The sequence below is a fragment of the Malaclemys terrapin genome, chromosome 4 (genome assembly GCF_027887155.1).
Source record: "Malaclemys terrapin pileata isolate rMalTer1 chromosome 4, rMalTer1.hap1, whole genome shotgun sequence".
Taxonomy (NCBI): domain Eukaryota; kingdom Metazoa; phylum Chordata; order Testudines; family Emydidae; genus Malaclemys; species Malaclemys terrapin.
Genome location: NC_071508.1, coordinates 60,340,826 through 60,364,388, shown reverse-complemented (window position 1 = coordinate 60,364,388; position 23,563 = coordinate 60,340,826). Strand labels below are relative to the sequence as shown.

General features: G+C 40.5%; 1 protein-coding gene across 1 annotated transcript in view; it reads left to right on the top strand.

Annotated features, from left to right (window-relative positions):
- Positions 1 to 23,563, top strand: part of SPON1 (spondin 1) — a 329,873-nt gene that overhangs the window by 38,481 nt on the left and 267,829 nt on the right. The window contains exon 3 of the mRNA XM_054025147.1: positions 20,340 to 20,473. Coding sequence (XP_053881122.1) covers positions 20,340 to 20,473 — 134 coding nt within the window. The remainder of the gene's footprint in view (positions 1 to 20,339; positions 20,474 to 23,563) is intronic.

The following is a 23,563-nucleotide window of genomic DNA, read 5'->3' as shown; positions in this document are numbered from 1 at the left end:
GGCCAGATCTCTGTGAGATTAGGGCATTTTGCAAAAAGTTGAACCACTTTATGCTCAGGATTTGGCATTGACAGCACATATAGAATGCCTCTAGCTACTCCAAGTTTGTCTGTAAGAAGGTCCACGTTTCTGCCCTGCATAGCAGTACACAGGCTTGATAGATTCTGAACTTTATCTCAGTGCAGAGACACAAAGAGCTGGAGCAGAATTGAATAGCCATTTTTCTTGTTGGGCTGGGAGAGGAGCTGCAGTGCTGCAAGAACCATCTGCTTCCTGCACAGAGGAGCAGCTGCCCCTAAAGACAGCCCAGGGTCAGATCAGGGACTAGAGGAGTGGCAGGATCCCTGTTGCTATAGCAGTTAATGAGAGGGCTGAGAAAGTGACAGTGTTGTTATCTTTCATAATTGTGTCTCCTGTGTTATTTGGTATCTTTCTTAAAGCCCTAGCTGCTAGAATCAGGTTCTTTAATCTCAGCTTTCATTTTAAAAGAAAGAGTTTCTAGCTCTCATGACTATGGACCATGAAAATGTCAACCCTAAACTATCTAACCCCAAAAAGCAAATATAATAAATCTACATTTATTGATTTGTAAATCTCATAATTTCTAAACCAGTATCATAGAATCGTAGGACTGGAAGGGATCTCAAGAGGTTTTCTAGTCCAGTTCTCTGCACTCAAGGCAGATCATTCCTGACAGGTGTTTGTCTAACCTGCTCTTAAAAATCTCCAATGACAGAGATTCTGCAACCTCTCTAGGCAATTTATTCCAGTGCTTAACTACCATGACAGTTAGGAATATTTTCCTAATGTGCAACCTAAACTGCGTTTGCTGCAATTTAAGCCCATTGCTTCTTGTCCTATACGCAGAGGTTAATGAGAACGATTTTTCTCTCTCCTCCTTCTAACAGCCTTTTAGGTACTTGAAAACAGTTATCATGTCCCCCTCAGTCTTCTCTTCTCCAGAGTAAACAAACCCAATTTTTTCAATCTGTCCTTGAAGGTCATGATTTCTAGACTTTTAATCATTTTTGTTGCTCTCCTCTGGACTTTCTCGAATTTTTGTACACATCTTTCCTGAACCAAGAACTGGACACAATACTCCAGTTGGGGCCCAATCAGCGTGAAGTAGAGCAGAAGAATTACTTCACTCTTGCTTATAACACTCCTGCTAATACATCCCAAAATGAAGTTTTCCTTTTTTGCAACAGTGATACACTGTTGAGTCCTATTTAGCTTGTGATCTGCTGTGATCCCCAGATCCCTTTCTGCCGTGCTCCTTCCTAGGCAGTCATTTCCCAATTTCTGTATGTGCAACTGATTGCTCTTTGATCATGAATTTGGGGTCCTGATTCATAATATTTGAACCTTTTAGGCTGCCATTGCTGGAGTGAGGTCAGCTGAGAGAGATTGCTGGGGTCTGCTGAGACTCTAAGCGTACTTCTTAAGAGCACTGGGAGGTCCAGCCGGTGATTCACTTACACGATGCAGCCTGGAGTGTATTCCGCAAGGCTGCAGAAGAGCAGCTTTGATCAAACCTACTCAGAGGCTAGAAGCCAATGGGTAATTCTGAGTTTGTGGAAGAGTCAGAAAGTTTATTCCCTAACCCCCAGCAAACCCAAGCGTACACTTTAGATGTTGGAGAATCAGGCAGGGGCTCTGTATTTGGGAAGTGATTAGCCACCCTAATGATATTCAGAGGGAACAAACCAGTAGTGCAGGGGTCGGCAACCTTTCAGAAGCGGTGTGCCGAGTCTTCATTTATTCACTCTAATTTAAGGTTTCGCATGCCAGTAATACATTTTAACGTTTTTAGAAGGTCTCTTGCTATAAGTCTATAATATATAACTAAACTATTGTTGTATGTAAAGTAACTAAAGTTTTTTAAATGTTTAAGAAGCTTCATTTAAAATTACATTAAAATGCAGAGCCCCCTGGACTGGTGGCCAGGACCCGGGCAGTGTGAGTGCCACTGAAAATCAGCTCGCGTGCCGCCTTTGGCATGCGTGCCATAGGTTGCCTACCCCTGCACTAGTGATTTGGGGAACCTACGACTGAAATCTTTTAGTGTCTCTTTAAAGTCTTAAAGTATCAGAGGTATAAAGCTCAGATAGATGCCTTTTCTCTGCAGAGAAAGTGAGAATGGATTGTATACAGTCATGGGCACAATCTTCTCTGGAGGTTTGTCCATCTCAGTTGGTTCCTGGTATCTCATGAGATGAATGGGAGTATCACAAGAAAGTGTATTTATATGGCAAGAGTACTACACAGGGTAAATCTGATTTTTTGATATGGCTTCTGAAAATTATTTTGATTAAACTTGTTGTTTTCAGATTGTGTCCATTTCTCAGGGTGACTTCAGGGAAAGAGACATTGCTTTGTGTAGGGTGTGATTAGGCCACTAGGATAGAATTTCCCCCTTACCTGAAGTCACCTGTGTCACCTTAAATTTGGCATTTAATGACCTGTGGTTGTTTAGTTCTGCAACTGTATTGTGCTCTTAGCACTTCCTCTTGCCGAGTGCAGATCAACTCCTGGAGGAACTGAGCTTCTTTAACTACTATTGACTTCAACAGGGGTTGAAAATGCAATTGCTCAGAGTCAGCAGGTTTGAGCCTTTAATGTAGTTTTTTATGATGCAATATAAAAATTCTTTGCATTAAAATAGTGTTTCACTTTTGAGGCAATCCAAGTATTTTATAAGCCCTACTTAAACTCCACAACACAACAGACATTTTACAAAGTGGGAAAATGGACAGATGTGAAAAGTGGACCCATGGTCCAGTAGCAAGTCAGTGACCACTTCAGAAATAGTGCCCAGAAATTCTGACTCTTCCTGCTAAACCCCCCCATGTTGTCGAAGTAAGTAAACTTGACAGCACTTCTTTGAGATTTTTACTTGTTGGGACTAGAAATTAATAAGAAAATTAATCAAAATAATATATTGAGAGCTGTGAGATCTCGACCATTTTATGTGCACACTGTGGAAGTAATCAGATAAACTCCATCTAAGTGAATAAGGCAAACCATATGGGAAGCCTACTGTGTGAATGAGAGATTAAGCCCCAGTCTTTTGTGTGAGACTATGGGGGCTAATTCACCAGAGTTCACATCCCTGTGGACAGCTTGCTACTGCTCTAAGGATAGTGATTATGTACAAATGTGGCCACAGAGCATAAAGAATGATTACCCTTCGCAAAAGATTAATCCTACAAACCATTTTAGAGATGAGGATTAAACTCTCAACTGTAGCATTTAATTTCACCATCACCAGAATTGGTGAATACTGCCATTAGGATGTAGCAACTGTCACCCGTGGCATGTTCGTCATACACTTCATGCAACAGTTAGATTTTTCTTGGCCAAAGCCTTTTGTTAGTTGAATGTGCCAGAGTCAAAGGAATGAAATGAAGAATTTAGAAATGGAATTGACATTTCCTCACTAGAATATAGTTTCATTACTTTACAGTTAAACCAGATGAGTGAATTTAAGTTTCTCGGTTATTTACTTTTCTCTCTTTCTCTCTCTCTCTCTCTCTCTCTCTCTCTCTCTTTTTTTTTTTTTTTTTGTAACTGAATTGTTTTATTGCTTATGAAAGTTCTGGACCACCGAATCCTACATTTAGTATTAACTGGACTCAAATGAAATGCCTATCACCTGTGGCTAAGGACCATATTCTGCAACATCTGTAAAAGCTGTTTCAGCTCCAGTAGATCAGCAAAATAATTATGTTCACTGACAGAAACAGAAACATGCTGAACTAGATGAGGACTTTATGAGCATTGTTCTAATGCTATTTTTATTCATTCAGAAAATCATAGCTACAAAATGGCTTGTTGTGAAAATGGTAAACTTGAAAGAGTGAATAAGACAGTTTTTACCAAGTTGGCAGGGCCGGCTCCCGGCACCAGCTTGCCAAGCAGGTGCTTGGGGAGGCCACTCCAGAGAGGGGCGGCACGTCAGCTATTCGGCGGCAATTCGGCGGACGGTCCCTCACTCCTGCTCTGAGTGAAGGACCTCCCGCCTAATTACCGCCACAGATCACAATTGCGATCGCGGCTTTTTTTTTTTTTTTGCGCGACAAAAACCCTAGAGCTGGCCCTGCAAGTTGGAACACCCTTATCTCTGTAAAAAGGTTTGTGAATGTCATAAATGTTATGGGTTGAACCTCCCCCCCATCCAGGGTCCTTATGTGCTGGGGTTCCACTGAGCTCACCCGTTCCACCAGCCTGGGCTCCCTCACCCTGTCCTGCTGCACACACACACACAGAAGTAAGGATGCACCCAGCTGTGGAATCACACAGTCTGCAATCAGCTCTGTGTGGGAAGACTCAACTCAGGGAATTGCCCAGCACTCTGGTGCACGCACCCTCTGGAGTGTAAACCCAGAATTATATTGTCTTGCGCTGTATAGAGATCTGTACAGCATAAGCTCATGAAATTTGCCCCCTCCCCCACCTCCCGAGTCATGAATTGCACAAACTGGGTTTTGGAATAAACAAAAAACAAGTTTATTAACTACAAAAGGTATTTTAAGTGATTATAAGGGATAGCAAACAGAACAAAGCAATTAAAACAAAACATGCAAACTAAACTTAATACACTCAGGAATACTGGCTACAAATAATAATTTCTCACCCTAAATATTTTTTCAAGAAGTTTGCAGAGTTTCTTGAAGGTAAATTGCACTGCTTGCAGTCTAAATCTCTAGGGATTCCTTTTACAGGCTGACCTTTCTTGCCTGGGCTCAGCCCCTGCCTCCCCCAATTTAGTTCCTTTGTTTCTTCAGGTTTTTTCAGCAGTCTTCCGTCTCGGGCAGGGAGGCAGTGGAAAAAAAGCCCAGATTAATCACCCCCCAACCTTAAATAGGATTTGCATATGGGAGGAATCCTTTGTTTCCCATCCCGTGGAAAAATACCAGCATTTTAAGATGGTATCCTGTACCAGGTGACATGATCACATGACCCTGCAGTGTCAAAGAAGCATCCCAGGAAACTTCTCAGGCAGGAGGGAGATTAGTAACTTCAAAGTCCTATTGTCCTTCCTAATAGCCCATCCAGGCTGATTGCATACTGTCTGGTGGGTGTTCCCCAAGTACACACACAGTTCTAATAGTTACATAGTCAATATTCCTAACTTCAGATACAGCAATGATACATGCATAAAAATTGGATAATCACATTCAGTAAATCATAATCTTTCCAATGATACCTCACATGACCAATCTTGCATAAAACATATTTTAATTATGCCATATTCGTATCATGACCATATTTCTATGAAGAATATGGGGCATAATGTCACAATAAACTTTCATGATTTTTTTTAAAGAGCTTCTCTCTTCTGATTGTGAAGAAAGCATTTAAAATCCTCAAATTTATACTTTTCCCATAGTGACTTTTCCTAAAAATCCTTGGATATTCATGATGATGATTTTTCCATTACACATTATTCAGTAAATAAATGTATCTTAAAATGTACACATCAAAATGACTAGAGACACTATAATGACTCTGTCCCTACAGTAAATTCTGCATGCATGCCAAAGTACTTACCAACTTGAGAGACAAGCCATTATTGTCAATCAGATAAATATTCCTTATACCAAAATAGGTTTTTTACTCCTAATACTTAAACAGGTTAAAAACTTTAATTCTGAAAATACTAAATGACCAAATCTACATACATTTGTGTGAAACTTGTAGTTTGTAGCTAAGTACTTTTCTGAGATGGCCATACTAATTTATAACATTGCCATGCAGGATTCCTTTTATGATTTTCCTACCTCCTGTGTGAGGGAGGAAGTGGGAGGGGAGAAATTAAAAATTCACAGGCTAAAAAATTATATTGAAATGCCTTTAGGTTTAAGACAGAAAGAGCCAAAGCTCCTATAAGAGCCAAGGAAGTCTAAGTGATAACTAATACTCCAGCTTTGACTTTTGATTTTGGTTTAGATTCTCTGCTTCCCCTAGTTTTGGTTTGCCTAGGTGAGATTACAGCAGCCATGGGACTACTCTAATCTATGCTGACTATGGTCCTGAGGGGCCATGGACATCTGACAGCCAGGGATTATCAGAGTGCAGAGTGCCCCAGCCCTGTCTCCTTGCCATCCTCAACACTCCTACTTTGATGTAGAAAGATGATGGGGGATGATGTACCAATTGACTATGCTGGCTCTATACCTGCTAGGGATTCCAGTATGCGGAAACTCTCCTCAGACTGGGGAGAGCTCGTCAGTTTTCTGCTACTTTGCCCTGCTGGAGTGATTGCTATTGTTCTGAGAAACAAATTAGAGACAAGAAAGGAAGAGAATTTCAGTTTGGATACAATTTCTTAAAATGTACAATTTTTCCCCTCTGCTTGTTTCATACTTATTCAAATTTGACTTGCTCAAATGAAAATTATATCTGAATATAAATATCTCACTAGCACAACTGGGCCCTCATCTCAGTTGGGAACTTTAGGGCACTACTAGAATACAAGGAAAGAATAATAATAATATTGAATGTATTTGGACTATATGGACCAGATTGTGATCTTGCTTCAATGGATTTACTCCAGACTAACAGTAGCAAAAATAATCCGTTATACAGCTAGATGAGCAAATATTTTGGGGAATTTATGAATGTTTATCCGAATCTGTAATTGCCAATTTTACACAGGATTCTAATTTGTTGTTTGAAATGCAACTCTGCTCTAACAAGAGCCTGAACATGGAGCCTGAACTGGATGTGGAGCCTTCAGGATAGAGCCTTCCCACATATCGTGCAGAGCACAAAGGGCCTGGTTGGTTTTGCAGAATCCAGCAGGAAAACTTCTCTCGCAATTTATTCATGCTGATGTGTCTTATGCTACTACTAATTTTTATGCTCTGTTGCTGATGCCAGGGCATTCTCTTGGGCCACAGTCAGCAGGCACACTTTGATTCTTCACATGCCAAGACAAGAAAATCAAGTTCAGTCCTCAAAAGAATTTACCATGTATTTTGAGGATCAGCAGATAGCATTTCAACAGGACATTGTTCAGAATGATTTTGCCCTTCTCCACCATCACTTTATTGTGTAATAAGGGCTTTTAGGAACTCAAACATGAAACAAGAAGAGGAGGATTTTCTTTACAGTTGGTCACAATGGGTAGACAATTAGTGATCTGCGGATGGCCTGTGCTGGCTGACTCGGGGCTCACAGGGCTTGGGCTAAGGGGCTGTTGACTTGCTGTGTGGATCATAGAATCATAGAATATCAGGGTTGGAAGGGACCTCAGGAGGTCATCTAGTCCAACCCCCTTCTCAGAGCAGGACCAATTCCCAACTAAATCATCCCAGCCAGGGCTTTGTTAAGCCTGACCTTAAAAACCTCTAAGGGAGGAGATTCCACCACCTCCCTAGGAAACCCATTCCAGTGTTTCAACACCCTCCTAGTGAAAAAGCTTCTCCTAATATCCTACTTAAACTTCCCCCACTGCAACTTGAGACCATTGCTCCTTGTTCTGTCATCTGCTACCACTGAGAACAGTCTAGATCCATCCTCTTTGGAATCCCCTTTCAGATAGTTGAAAGCAGCTATCAAATCCCCACTCATTTTTCTCTTCTGCAGACTAAACAATCCCAGTTCCCTCAGCCTCTCCTCAGAAGTCATGCGCTCCAGCCCCCTAATCATTTTTGTTGCCCTCCGCTGGACTCTTTCCAATTTTCCCACATCCTTCTTGTAGTGTGGGGCCCAAAACTGGACACAGTACTCCAATGTCGAATAGAGGGGAATGATCATGTCCCTCGATCTGCTGGCAATGCCCCTACTTATACAGTCGAAAATACCTTCTTGGCAATAAAGGCAAACTGTCGACTCATATCCAGCTTCTCGTCCACTGTAACCCCTAGTTTTCTGCAGAACTGCTGCCTAGCCATTCGGTCCCTAGTCTGTAGCAGTGAATGGGATTCTTCCATCCTAAGTGCAGGACTCTGCACTTGTCCTTGTTGAACCTCATCAGATTTCTTTTGGCCCAATCCTCTAATTTGTCTAGGTCCCTCTGTATCCTATCCCTACCCTACAGTGTATCTACCGCTCCTCCCAGTTTAGTGCCATTTGCAAACTTGCTGAGGGCGCAGTCCACGCCACCCTCCAGAGATCATTAATGAAGATATTGAACAAAACCGACCCCAGGACCGATCCTTGGGACACTCTGCTTGATACCGGCTGCCAACTAGACATGGAGACATTGTTCACTACCCGTTGAGCCCGATGATCTATCCAGCTTTCTATCCACCTTATAGTCCATTCATCCAGCCCATATTTCTTTAAGTTGCCAGCAAGAATACTGTGGAAGACCGTATCAAAAGCTTTGCTAAAGTCAAGGAATAACACGTCCACTGCTTTCCCCTCATCCACAGGGCCAGTTAACTTGTCATAGAAGGCAATTAGGTTAGTCAGGCATGACTTTCCCTTGGTGAATCCATGCTGACTGTTCCTGATGACTTTCCTCTCCTCTAAGTGCTTCAGAATTGATTCCTTGAGGACCTGCTCCATGATTTTTCCAGGGACTGAGGTGAGGCTGACTGGGCTGTAGTTCCCTGGATCCTCCTTCTTCCCTTTTTTAAAGATGGGCACTACATTAGCCTTTTTCCAGTCATCCAGGACCTCCCCCGATCGCCATGAGTTTTCAAAGATAACGGCCAATGGCTCTGCAATCACATCTGCCAACTCCTTTAGCACCCTTGGATGCAGCGCATCTGGCCCCATGGACTTGTGCTCGTCCAGCTTTTCTAAATAGTCGCGAACCACTTCCTTCTCCACAGAGGGTTGGTCAGCTCCTCCCCATGTTGTGCTGCCCAGCGTAGCAGTCTGGGAGCTGACCTTGTTCATGAAGACAGAGGCAAAAAAAGCATTGAGTACATTAGCTTTTTCCATATTCTCTGTCACTAGGTTGCCTCCCTCATTCAGTAAGGGGCCCACACTTTCCTTGACCTTCTTGTTGCTAACTTGCGTGGGCTGCAGCCAGAGTTCTGGGACCCTTCCTCCTCAGAGGGTCCCAGAGCCTGGCTGCCATGATGGTAGAGAAGGGCAAAATCATTCTGAACAATGTCCTGTTCGAATGCTAAGGGGATGTTTAATTGTGGTGTAGACATTCGGGCTCAGGCTAGAGCCCTGGCTCTAGGACCCTGCAAGGTGACAGGGTCCCAGAGCTCGGGCTGCAGCCCAAGCCTATACCACAATTAAACAACCCATTAGCCAGAGCCCTGCAAGCCCATGTCAGCTGGCACGGGCCAGGTGTGGGTGTCCAATTGTGGTGTAGACATACCTAATAGGTGTTTCTTAAAGAAAAAAATAGATTTAGGTCTGATGCTTAATGACAGCCTTTTGTGCCTAATATATTTATGAAACAATATAAGAATGAGTAGTGCTTTAAAGATTTCCTTATAATGTGTTATGATCTGTGAATTTTTGGATTATCGATCCCACAATATGGGACATATGAGAAAGTAAAGTAGCTTTAATCAGATTATCCAGTTGTTCCCATATTATTCTCAATTGTATAGTTATTGAGAGTTTCATAGAAAACAGGCTCCTTTCTTAAGCTTAATTCTCTTTTGGAAGTGTGTGTGTGTGTGTGAGAGAGAGAGAGAGAGAGAGAGAGAGAAATTTATGTTGGTTGACACCTGCTTTAGAGTCATGTCATTTGAGTTTTCTGCATAGCGCTCACAAGGATTGGCCACAAACAGTTCACTTGGTGCTAATTCCTTCAGCATCAACCTTATAATGATTAATTCAGCATATTACAAATATTGATTACATTTACTGAGACTGGCTCATAAAACAGAAATATTATACACTGTGATAATGGCTATTTTACATCAACTAAGTGTTTTCAAGTTATTTTTGTCTGTCCATATCAATATACTTGCACTATCTTCTTAATATAGTGACTTAAGTAATGAGTTATATGCTGTTTTATAGGGCTTTTCCTGAATCATTTCTCAGAGAGAGAAAAGGTGCTCAGAATGAAAAGCTGGCAGCTAAGTGCCTTATCTTTGTTATAGTTAATATTTTGGGCACATTAAACATATTTCTTCCTCTCTTGTTGCTGGAAATGCACATTGAAAAGGGCCATTGTAGGCATACTGTGGCTCTGTTGCTCATTTAATCTGATGAACTGAAGAACAACATACGATACAGTATAGCATATATAAGGTTCATAATAGCTGGGTAAATTAGGGACACTTGAATGCATTTGATTCTCAGACTACAGTTGTTTCTCTCTTTTTGATCACATAGCACAGCCTTTTCTGCCAGGCACACAACTGAAAGTGCTTATTCTAGAGAAGAAAAGGACAGTTGGACTGAATTCAAACCCTTCTTTAGAGAGTCTCTCACAGGCAGATTCTTAATTCATTTCTTGTGTCCAGGAGTAGAGAGCATGTACTTTGTTTTCCTGTCCTTGTGCTAATGCATATCATGCCCATTGGTCTTCCTTGGATCATAGTTCTATTAAATGTTTGAAGAGGAGTTCTTAACTTTCCAAGCCTTTCTCTCATCTTCTGCCCATCTTTTGGACTGACATAGAAGACTTGTCTTTAGGGTGCAGTGGGAGATTAAAATACAATTTCTATCTTTTTATGTTAGGGATTTTATAGCATCCATCACCATAGTATCTAAGTGCATCACAAGTAAATTAGATCTGCATGGCAAGGTCCCAAATGGACTTCGTGCATATTCTGTCCCTCTGCTTTCCTGGGTATACCAACCTTTCTTGTTATGGTGGGAAAGCTTCCTCAAAGAGAAGGGTCTTGCAAAGAGTTGCTGGGGCTCAAGCAATTTTTTTACTTACATAACTGACGCAGCAAGCCCAGAGGTGCCAGGGCTATGAACTGCCAAGCCTAGAGGTGGGGCTCAGCCCTGGCATGCCTTGGCACAAATTAAGCACTGGTCTTGCAACATATCCTTGCTCAGACTCAATTAGACTGACCTCCTGTGGGACCTAGTTTCAAAGCCAAAGACTCAGCAAAAATGCTGATCTCTTGCTCTCATGTACTTTGTTTGGATTTTATGAACTACTAAATTGTTCCAAAGGAGCGCAGCTGTTTTGGTGTTTTGGAGATGTGATCACTGACCGATTGATGGCTCTGAAGATCAGGATCAGACCCATGACCTTGTAATGGAAGTAGATGCTGTGACAGTGGAGGGATTGGAACATTATTCTTTACAGAGCTTTTTCTTCCTTCATCCTCAGTACAGATTTTTTTTTTATACTAACCCCTCTTTCAACTTGGTGCTTTTAAACTGTTTTGTCAGCATCATGGCATTTTCCTGTACAGCTTCAGACACTATATCAAACCACTGTAAAACAAATTTCACTGTATGGAAAACTAATTGCTAGTTTAACTTCTTGAACTAACCATCTGCATAGAATTGCATGCAGATACAATAGTCCATTACTCAAAGCTTTGCTCTGATTTGCCTTGGTTGTGGGACAAGATATTTAATCATTCACATTACAGCTAAGGAGTGTCCTTGAACACCCTACACTCCCCCTGAAGCCAGTGGGGTATAAAAAGAATGCAAGATCAAGCCTGAAGCCAGTAATCACTGCCTTTTAATATTTTCCTTATACACATGTTGAGCCAAATTCTACTCTCCATTACAGTTTAAATTCACATTGTGGTTTAAATCCACAGTAATTTCAAGGATGTTGTTCTAGATTTACAGCAGTCTCCCTAAGGGCACAATTGTATCCAATGATATTAAAATCTTAATAGGAAAAAAAAGGTAAGACACAAATAGAATGCTAAGACTAATTATTTCTTTGGCTTTAATGTGTTAGACAGCATTTACCACATGTAGATTCTCCCTTAGAGACCCCTGATTCTTCGTCAAGGGTTTTACTTTCTCTTAGGATCTTATCCAGCAAATAGCTAACTGCTGGCCCATTCCAGAAAACGTAAGGTGTTCCCCATTAGAGATAACCTGGAGTTTAGCAAACTATAATTTATTTTGCAAATTCTACATTTTATTTCATGTGTCTTATTCCTGCCAACTCGTTCCCTTGCATGCGTCATCTGGGTCAATTCCAGAAAAAAATAGGGATTTTATTATCCTCAGAGATTTTCTCTTTTTCCTGAATTTGACCAGGAATCTATCACTTTCTCCTGTGTAAGAAAGGGGATCACTAGTATAAATGCCCCATTGCTGTAGTGATACATCCTGTCTGATAAGGGTCCTAGAGCTATTTTCTACATCGATTGATGTTTAGCCTCTAGGGAACCGTCTTTTCAACAAATGTATTTGAGTCACGTTTATATTTACTTGAAGGAACTCCTAGAATCTGGATATTTCTTCTGCTCATTTGATTCTCTAGCACCTCAGCTTGTTGGTTAAGGTTCTGAGTTTTATAATGTAAAATAAGCAGGATTTTCAATACTTTCAGATCCATTGGCATTTTCTGCTGGTTCTGTGCAGTGTTTGCAGCTAGTCAAGGTGTTTCTCATTGAGATCCATATACATTAGTAATCCTTGTTGACAAAGTTTCTATTTTACTTTCCCTCAAAGCCATTATTTTATGGAGGCCCTCAGGCTTTGCAGGGTTTTTTCTCAGACAAACATTTGTGTAATACTCCCTCTTGCTTTGATGGAGATTGGTGCAGGAAATTGGGTTCAAGGCTCAAAATCCAGCTACTTTTTGTTGCCCCAGTGTCTACATTCCAGAATATAACTGCTTCTATATTTAATTATGGAATTTTCTATTCTTCACATCTCACTAATTGGCAGTTTTTTGTAGGTTATATAGGATTAGTACATATATACACTTGTGTGTGTGAATGTTCATTGGTAGCTAATGGAAAGAGGCATGAACATACTCTAACCAAACAAGCATTTGGAAATTGAAGAAATGTGTGAGCACTGTTTTTGCATTATCCACCAAGTCTAATTATAATCACCAGGTTAGTCACACTGGTTCATGGTTATAACCTTATCTCCTTCCTTTAGCATTAGCTGTCCTTACTTTTTTAAAAAAATTATTCTGAAATTCCTTGCTGGTGAAAAGTGCTGGATTGACTGCACTGATGACTAAAATTTGTGTGCAACATAGGTACAGCACAGACTCCCCTACCAGCATGCCTGCCCTTTGATCTGGAAAAACAATTTCTAAGGATATGAAAGTAGCTAAGTGCCTATCTTACTCAGTCTTTCCTGCAAGTGGCATCTGTAGTAGTGTTGGTTTCTGTGCATTCCATTTGTCCAGTCAGAAGTGGATTGAACATCTGTTCATTTCATATGGGCCACCAAAAAGGCTAAATGGTAAAAATGAATTTTAAACATAAACTAAACTGGATTTGGACCCAGGAATATATAGAGGAAAGGTTCATCCTTTACTGGCTGCTATCTGACTTGCCTTAATGTGTTTTCGCTTACTTATAGTTATTTCACCTTGCTCAGTCTGAGTTGAGCATGGTCTTTAAAGATTTTTCCAAGCATGCATAATCCTCATGCTACAATAAGTATTCTGAGAGGATGATTACCTGCATCATGCCCATAGAATATGGGGCTAATGTTGCTGTAACTAATGCAGTAATTTAGACAGTATTTACAGTTTTCTCAGGAAACCATCCCTTTTAAGAATGACCCAACCAGCTGTTTTGCATTTTAATACAGGTCTTGAATAGCGCTGTATTTTTGGAGAACAGATCAAACAACTGTTTAATTAATTTAACTAGGTTCAAAGCTGTAGCTTCCATTAGAGGTATACTTTCCAGCATTGATTGCTGTTCCATTGTGAAATATAATGCAGCTTCTACTTCCAGATTCTTAAGTGGAGGAGAATGATCTCAGCAGAAAGCATGGCAGCTGAATGATGAACCTTGCTCATTTTGATACCTGAAAAGTTTAGAAACTTGCTTTCTTCTTTTGCTTGCTTGATTCTCCCACAAGCCAAAAGTCAGTTTTGTCAGCACATGTTGTGAAGGGTGTGAAAGCAAAGTAGGGGCAGATCAGTGGGACATAAGGTGGCAGAGATAAAGGGCATATTCTGCTTTCTGTGACATGTTTGTAAGTGATGGGGAAATTGAAGAAGTTTCTAAGGCCTCCATTGGCTAAGTGTTCACAAATCCATATTGGAATTATCCAGACCTTAGAAGGGTTCTCAGGAAAGGATGGGGGATACTTCCTCCCAATTTTCAGCCTGCAGGGAGCTCTATTTCCCTCCTTCCCCCAGTCTGTCTTCATTCTCCTCTCTCCCAAACCTGCTTCTTTCTTCCCCATCCTGAAGTACCCTAGTCACACCTACCTCTCACCAACCCCTCCCCCCCGCCCAAACTCATCTCAAACCTTTTACCCATGCAGTGAAGATAAACCATAATGTGCTTGAATGGCACCTGTCTGAGCACCTAGGTGCAAGCATCTCCACTGCAAAGCCCTACCTGTGTTACTGTCCTCACTGTGTCTGCACCTGCCCACGTAGGTCTGTGGGTTCTTTGCACTCTAGGGTTTTTCCTTGTCAATTGTGAGATAAAGTGTCTGTCTTTCCAGGGGAATTGTGGGAAGGCATTGAAGGAATATCAGCACTCAGGTGATTTTGCCTGCATCCTCACTGCAAAGTGGGCAGGTTCCACCCAGAATTAAACCAAAGCCCGGGATCCAACCTATATCTCCACCTTGGTAAGCTAGTTGGGGCTAAAACACCTCCAAACCCAGTCACAGATTTCTCTGCATGGATGGTAGGGAGATTTGTGTTGAAACCCAGGTAAGAGCTCAGGTTGACTGTGCAGTGAAGCCATACCCTTACACACACCTCTTTCCTGTGGCTTGTTTACCCAGTTTGTTTATGTGCCACGTCCGCAGGTTCGGCTGATCGCAGCTGCCACTGGCTGCGGTTTGCCGCTCCAGGCCAATGGGGACTGCGGGAAGCGGTGCAGGCTGAGGGATGTGCTGGCCGCCGCTTCCTGCAGCCCCCATTGGCCTGGATCGGCAAACCGCAGCCAGTTGGAGCTGTAATCGGCCAAACCTACAACGCTGCAGGTAAACAAACTGACCCGGCCCGCTGGGGGCTTACCTTGGCAGGCCACGTGCCAAAGGTTGCTGATCCCTGAACTAGCCTATATTAGCATGGGATTGTTCTAGACTAGATTATATAAGTTTTTTTTTCCATCTCTTAACTTCCATGGGCCCAGTCCTGCCAAGTGTTGAGTGCTGTCAACGCCATTGACTTGAGTAAGATCTGAGAGATCAGATCTGGTCATTCTATGATATATAGCAGTGGTTCTCAGCCTGTGGTCTGCAGACTCCTGGGGATCCACTGATTATGTCTAAGGGGTCCGTGAAAGGTTATCGTTACCATAGAACTGTGGTTTTCAACCTGTGGTGACTATGTCTAGGACTTCCAAAGGGGTCCACAAATGAAAAAAAAACGGTTGAGAACCACTGATATATAGAAAACATAATTTTTGGGAGGGAGTTAACCAAACTTTCTTGAATTCGCAGAAAAGTCTTGTGTAAATCCAAGCTTTGGATTAAGGTTTAAATTAGTTTCTAGCTTATTCCTTTCTAGAAACAATGTGAAGAGATTGAACCGAACAGGAAAGAACTGTTAATATCTTTATGAATTAGATATTCTTTTTTTTTTCCTGTAGAAATTGCTCCCACACTGAAGCATGGCTATTTGAATTACCTATACATCTTGTGGGCTAGTCAGGTATATGTCACCAATTTGAATTAACATAGATTCTGCAAAGTATTTAAAATTAACTCATTCAAATTATTCCCCACAAGGTTTATGCAGTGTTGTAGCCATGTTGGTCCCAGGATAGTAGAGACAAGGTGGGTGTGTTACGAGAAAACTGGACTTGACATAACCCACAGCCATCTTGTGCACTTAGTGACCAAAAACTGGAAGTGAGAACACCACTTAGCAAGAAGAAATTTGGCCTTGCTTACACAGACAAAAACAGGAGCTGACAAGGTTAGCTGCCCTGGCTCTAAGTGCCTATGTCCTTAAGTTTCTTCCTAAAGCTGTTTTGCTGATAAGTAACAATTATGAGTTCTTTGCTGTTGCTCGGAAAATGATCATCCTATTAAAGATTACTTTAAGTTATGCTTTGTTTTAAGTTACTTATAAAAAATTAGTTAGAAAGTGTACTTTGAGAAAAGTTTGAATTTTCTAAGAGCAAAAAGACAATAATATTAATCTCCCCAGCAGCTAGGAGAAAGGCTGGCTAGAACCCTGCTGCTGCCACTCGCTATCACCTCAGATTTTGGATAACTATTTGGGGTGCTTCTAGGTTATTGATAGTTTTAATATGTGCTTTGTACTCAATAAGAATATGGATTTTTGAGTAAAAGCACACTTGTGTGTATCAATCATTTATCAGATGGAGGTGCTGTGTTCCCTCACTGATTTATTTCCTGACACTGCCTGAAAAACAGAGATTGGTTACCATAGCTTTGGGTTCAGATAACCCTGGGTAATAGGCAAAGTAATATCTTTTTTTGGACCAACTTATGTTGGTGAGCGAGAAAAGCTTTTGAGATTAGAAAGAGCTCTGCTTCAGCTGAAGAGTTCTGTGTAAGCTTGAAAGCTTGTCTCTCTCACCAACTTAAATTGGTCCAATAAAAGATGTTACTTCCCTCACCATGTCTCCTACATAGGTTTATGGGATTTTCAATCATTCATCTATAACAACTTTATCATAACATTTTTGCTGTGTAAATGTTATTTCAACTGAGTAGATATGTTATTTAAATCATGCAATAGTATTTACTTACTAGTTAATATTCATAATTCAACATACATTGAAATTAGTGGAGATATCCTATCTCCTAGAACTGGAAGGGACCTTGAAAGGTTGTTGAGTCGAGTCCAGCCCCCTGCCTTCACTAGCAGGACCAAGTACTGATTTTTCCCCAGATCCCTAAATGGCCTCCTCAAGGATTGAACTCACAACCCTGGGTTTAGCAGGCTAATGCTCAAACCACTGAGCTATCCCTCCCCCCTTAGTCTGGGTTTGTGCTATAATGCTGGAAATGATAGTTAATTTTTCATAATTTTAACAGTGTATAAAATGAAAAGCAGACACCAGCATAATCCAAAACAAAAATAGAATATATTTCACAGTATGACTGCAAGGAAGTAAATTTAAACAAGTGTTGTTGCTTCAAGTATCTGTGATTGATATTCTTTCCCTCTGAAACATAATAATGTTGCTAGGTATATAAATCACCATGGGGTGTAGAATGACATGTTCTAGACGATCAGACCTATTTAGCCAAGCAGGCACTGTATTACTTCATCTTCTCAGAGCCATAACTTGAGACATAACCCTTAGGCAAAACTAATCCAATTCCTCTTCTTTCCCTGTCTTTATTCTCCCACACTCTCTGGATTTTAAAACACAATGTAATGGGAGACAAGCTAAAATGTAAAATATAATGAAATAAGTTGAAAATGAAGTCCATTTGCTAAGAAATGCCACCGTGGGCTAACATTAGAGAAAATAATGACATTAATAGCTTACAGTGGTGTGCAGAAAATGCATGTACTATGAAAAGCTTAATAATTCTGGTCCTGTTCTATCCCCAGTTATGCAGCCTGGGCAAAATTTCACACTCTTCACTCAATCAAAATTCCCATTGAAATAAATGGAACTGTTTACAGAGTAAACAGAGTAAAGTACCATCAAAGAGTGACTTACCTGTTTAATGGAAAATGGAGTGAGCATTACCTATGCCATAATTAGCTGCTTCCCAGCATGATGGGTCAGGTGACAGTCTGGTGAACATCTGAGCCTCATAAAAAGAGCTAAGAGAACTCAGAGAGTGGGAAGCTCTGAGGTAGGATCTGCAGGAAGCAGGGGACTCCAGTGAGTGGTAGACTGTAAGATGGACTCCAGGGAAAGCAGTTTAGGAGTCAGCCCTTTACCTCAGAGGAGAGAGAGACTTAAAGGTAGCCCTGAAGGAGGGCTGAAGATTAGCCCAAGAGGAAGAATCTTTTGTTTGTTGGGATTTGGGTGTCTTTGGACTTTTGTTACTCTGGAAGGTGTTAAATTTGCTTAGTTAGTTGGCCAAAGGGCCAAGCCACGTTACCAATACTGACCCATGTGGGGAAGGCTGAGGGGACTCATCTTGAAGGAGGAGAGTGAGGCAGAAGAGGATTATAAGTGGCAATGCCTGTACTATGCAACATAAGCAAGGGAATCCCAATCAGTCGCTGAGCAGTTAACCCTCAGAATATCTGAGAGGAAGGCTGATAAATATTATTTTCCCCATTTTGCAGATGGGGAATTTGAAGCAGATAGGATAAATACAACTCAGTGTCAAAGCCAAGATTCCAGTTTAGGACTTTGAGTGAGTGCCATTTGGTGCTTAGACCATTAGATCATGACAAATAGAAGTGGGGGAAAAAATCAGAATAGCGCCTGACCTATGTTTGTTCACAGCAGTCCATATTCTCAACATTTCATGCTAACAATTTACAAAATTCAAATCTAGTGGGATAGTTTGGCAGTGACGTGTGTCTCATAAGGAATGTGATACAAATCAATGAATGTGATGGACAAAATATATAGGTATTAGATATATTAAAAAGCAATTGTATCCACATACATTCCTTGAATTTATATATTCATTGTTTTTTATTTTTGGTTATTTTCTTAGATTTCATAAAAAAGGCAAGTAATGGCCCTAGAATCCGAAGTCATCTGTTTATCTATAGACTAAGTAGAACAGAGGGTTGTCCACACTGGATTGTGCCAATGCACCTCTACCCTGACCTAAAAGGAAAGGAGTTCTAGCTCTATGCCCAATGTTTGGCCTCTCTTTTGAGATTGCCAACCAGGGTGCCAATTGTTTTAGTGTAGACCCCACCTACCCTCTAAATGAAAATTTGTTCAACTACAGATATTCCCTTTTCTACACTACATGAAATTCTCTCTGTTGCACCAGAACATCTGTTAAAGCAACATTAATTGCAGAATGTATTCAATGGTGAATAGAGTTGGGCAAAAAGTTAGCAATTAAAACCTGCTGCCACAGAAAATGTGCCCAGTTACAATCTTGAAATTCAGAAAAGATTTGTTGAATGGTTTGGCTAAGATTTGTAACTCTCTGATGTAAACTGGACCCAGTTTGAAGTCACCCATGGCCAGGCCAAGTCAATGCAAGTCATTTTCTGATTTTGAAGTGCAGCCTCTCAAAATCACAGCATTGTGTGGTTCCAAGTAAAACTTGGCAGTTTTAACTGAATTATCTTTGAGAGTTTGCACTTGTTCAAACACCAGACTCCAAGTGAAACCTATGGAATACAAATACTGGAGGACCTTGTAGAAAATATTTGCACATGTATCAAAACCAGAGTCTTGCATATTCTAATTCAAACTCTGTTTCACAGCCCCTGTTCCTGCAGAGCATCAGCTTACTATCACAACTGGCTCAAGGATATATAGTCATATTATATTATTTCTTCACTTCACTTCTCTTATATTTACCAGTAACCAACCCTATAAAGCAATAATTTATGCATATTGCCTCAGATACTGGGATCTGGAATGAAGCTATGTTACAGATGAAAGTATGATTCACACCTTACTGGTTGTGTTGGGCATAAGACCTTGAGTATAGTAGGATTTACACAGATGTTTGATGAGAAACTGCCCACTGTAACATGTTTTCTCTACTAACTCCAGTTGTTACAATACAAATAGTGGAAATGATGTAAATTTTATCATTCTGTCTGTAAACATTTATGTGAAGTTGCAATTATCAAGGTCAACTTAATCTTACATCAGCAGTTCCCAAACTGTGGGTCAGAACCCCAAATGGGATTGTGCCACCAGCAGATCGGTGCAGCGATCCCTAGTGTGCAGAGGAGGCCATTTTGCTCCACAGAGCATGACTTCGCATGGACAGTGTGTGTGTGAGGCATAAGCCATAAAGGACGCCATTTTGTAGAGCAAAACAGTGTCCTCCATGCAGCATGAACTCACATGTATGGTGTGTGTGAGGTCATGCTGTGAGGAGGATGCCATTTTACTCTTCAAAATGTCATCTTCCTTGCTGTCTGGCATCCTGGGAGGAAATAATTCATTAAAATAGGATCGAGCTGGCAAAAAGTTTGGGAACTCCATCCCTATATGGTTGATTTGCAGCCATATTTAGAAAGGAGCAACTTCCCATAACTTGAGAACATTTCTTTGTTAGTGCTGGTTTCATTTTGTTTGTTTTAATAGATTAATTGACTTTTACAACTCTATCTGCGAAAGACTGGTGATCTAGAAAAATATAGTCATCTAAAGGAGATACAAACTGACATAAAACACTTTCTAAGCACATTTATTATAGAAAGCATCTTTATATTTCTTTAGATTATAGATGAAGAAGAAACACAATTCATGAGTAATTGTCCTGTTGCTGTTACTGAGAGTACGCCAAGAAGACGGACACGGATTCATGTTTTCTGGACAGCGCCTCCTGTTGGTACAGGCTGTGTAATTCTGAAGTAAGTACTTTTACATGGATCCAAGTTACAAGTAAAACCAGGTTCAGTTTATAATAAGTCTAATATGATTTACAGTACATTGATGCCTGTTTTTATACACGTGAGTCAGCAGTAGTTTAACCTGCACAACATTCCCTTGCAGCTATTTGGCCTACATTTTTAAAAAACAGACTCAATATTCCGGGCACAGCTTTGTGTCCCCAGTTGCACCGATTTAGAAGCATAGCTTTTAGAAGACTTCACCCACAAATCAGGCAGTTAGTCTTCTAAACATTTTTTGGAGGAAATTATGCGCATAATATCGGAGGCATGATTGAAATGCTGGTAAATCCTTAAATTTTAGCCAAGCATGTCAATCGGGCTGCACTATGGTACCTGCATTTTCTCAAATTAATCAATATCACTCAGAAAAGCACTGTGTTAGATCAGCAACCGGATGTTTTTGACAGAAATTTGTTTTGTTTCCTGATTTAAAGTTACAACAAAATGTTGCAGCACGCTGTCCACTGTGTTGCAAGCTAATTTAAGAACTGTGTATAATGTAATGGTGTTATAAGAGCCCCATCAGCAATCCAAGAAGATTCATTCAGAGTCAATGCACCATTTAATAGAGAGATGATTCACTTGCCCACGAGCATCACCTTCATCTTACTTTGATTGTATTTGAGCCCTTTTTATTCCTCAAGGTGTGTATTTCTTCCAGACATTGGGGTAACTAGTTGATGGTGGTGTTTCGTTCTGATGAGAATGAGTTATATTGCTCTGTATTATCAGCATTTGTAGGCATTTGACCCTGAAGCATCACCCATTGTCTCTTGGTGGTTGAAACAGGAAGTGAAAAATGTTTAATGCAGTAAAAGCTACAGGAAACATTTAGCTAGGCCAAATTTAATTCTTAACACCCATAAAAGTCATGATTCCTACAAAACTTTTCACAAGGGTTGGGCAGCTAGAGTACTGTGATTGCTTCTTATTATACTAATCATAACGGTCTCTGTGCTACCTGCATCTTTGTGGCATCCGCCTGAGGTTTGTCTGTCTTATTCTTTGGTTGTAAGCAAGGATCATTCCATTATATGTGTGCATAGTGCCTACCACAATAGGGCAATTAGGTACTACCATATAACAAATAATAATTATTAATATTAATTGAGTTGGAATTTATCCAGAACCTCATAATTTAAGACCCTGCTCTTACAAGAATTATGGTGGGATCTTTCACGTCCACAGGTTGTAAGGAGGAACTTGGTTTTACATAGCTTCTAAAAGTCAGCCCAACAACAAACAAAGTGTCTCTGATTAGAATTCTGAGATATTAATTAAAAAATGACTAGGGAGAAAGTGTGGGTGATTTAGTAGGTAGGTTTCTAATTTCTACAGTATATAGACTACTCATCCAAATACTGAACCATTTCCAAACTGTTAAGCTTGCAGTATCTGACAAGATCAAAACCAGGGTGGAATAACTGAAGGTCAGGTAGAAGGGCCATTGTTAAATACACATGTTTTGGTGAATGTGAATAAAACACTATTTGATTATTAGCTGTCTTTCAATAAAACTTCTGCAGAAAATACAATTTTCCCTGAACTAGTTGCTTAGAGATGCAAAAGATAAATTGACTGTTGTAATTCTGAGTTCAGTTCAAAAGAAGAATAAAACACCTCAGAAAAAAACAACTACCTTTTATTGTGATTTGTTAGAGCCAGTGATTAACATTATAATGTGGCTTTCATTTGCACTGAAATCCAGTGCTCAGTAGTACGATACATAGCAATTACTGTTGTGCTTTTTGGCATAAACTTAACACCATTTACATTTTTTCATTTGGAACTCATCTAAATTATAGGGTTTACATTAAGCCTTCTTTACAATCACCTCCCCATGCTTCCATACAAATCCATACAAATGCTGGGCACCATTTTCTCAACTATTTTGGCAATCATGAGAGCTTCAATGAGACCATATAAATTACATTGTTTAAAAATAGCTATTATAATTAGGGATGGCCAAAACCATCCAGGGGAAATTCTGCTACCTTGAACTCTGAAGGAGGCAAATCATCCCTCCTCCTCCCCACTTTGTTCTGTATATGCAGGAGTGCAGTTGTATATGCAGCACAGCTGGAGCTAGGACTCTATCCTGATAATTTGCTGGTAAGATTTGCATCAACTGGTGCTGGTGGTTTTGAGCCAGTTTTGGACAGAGAGGGCCTGATTCTTATCTTACACCATATACTGATCCATTGGCTTCAACTTACCCTGGTACAAGTGTAAAGAGAATCATGCCTTAAGGAGAAAAGGTAGTTACCAGCTTGTTAGATGAAGCTAATCTACAAATACGTTTTTACCTTACTATGGGCCAAGTTCTGCTCTCATTATGCCAGCCTAAATCCAGAGTAACTCTACAGACTTAATGAAGTTACTTTGGATTGCACCCGTGTAACTGGGAATAGAATTTGGTCTGATGTTGTTCTTAATACTGAGTTTTATTTTCCTGGTTAGTAAAATCTGTTACCCGAGGCCCATAATTGACCAGCAGTCCCCTTAAACTTTTTCAGGAGCTGAACCTATTACCTGTTCGGCTAAAAAGCCAAAAGTGGTACGGGGAAATGGGAAAGTGAAGGTTCCAAGTGCAGCCTGGGAAGTAGAAATGCTTTGGCATGAGTACTAGTTAGTTTTGATGCATAAGTTCAAGGGCAGCTTGTCGGTAGCATTAGCTTACATTTTGCCTCCCCACCCACCCCATACTACCTTGCTTTGTCACACAACTATTAATCCATTTTTTTGCATAAAAGGTTAACATTACCAGGTTATTTTACATCTGATATTTCATAACCATGAACAGAACACTGCAGTCAGATTCCTCACTCCCACTGGGTTGTTGCAGCACAGAAGCCTGAAGGTTTGGTCTCTATTTTGCCCCAGTTTACAATAAATCTCTTGAATTCTCCCAGACTCTGCATTGAAATACGTAACCACGAGTCTATTGAGCATGTCTACACTGCCTGGATACATATACAATACTAACTAATGCAGCAAAGTACTTAAGCACATGCTTAGGTCCTATTGAAATCAGACTTAAGTGCATGC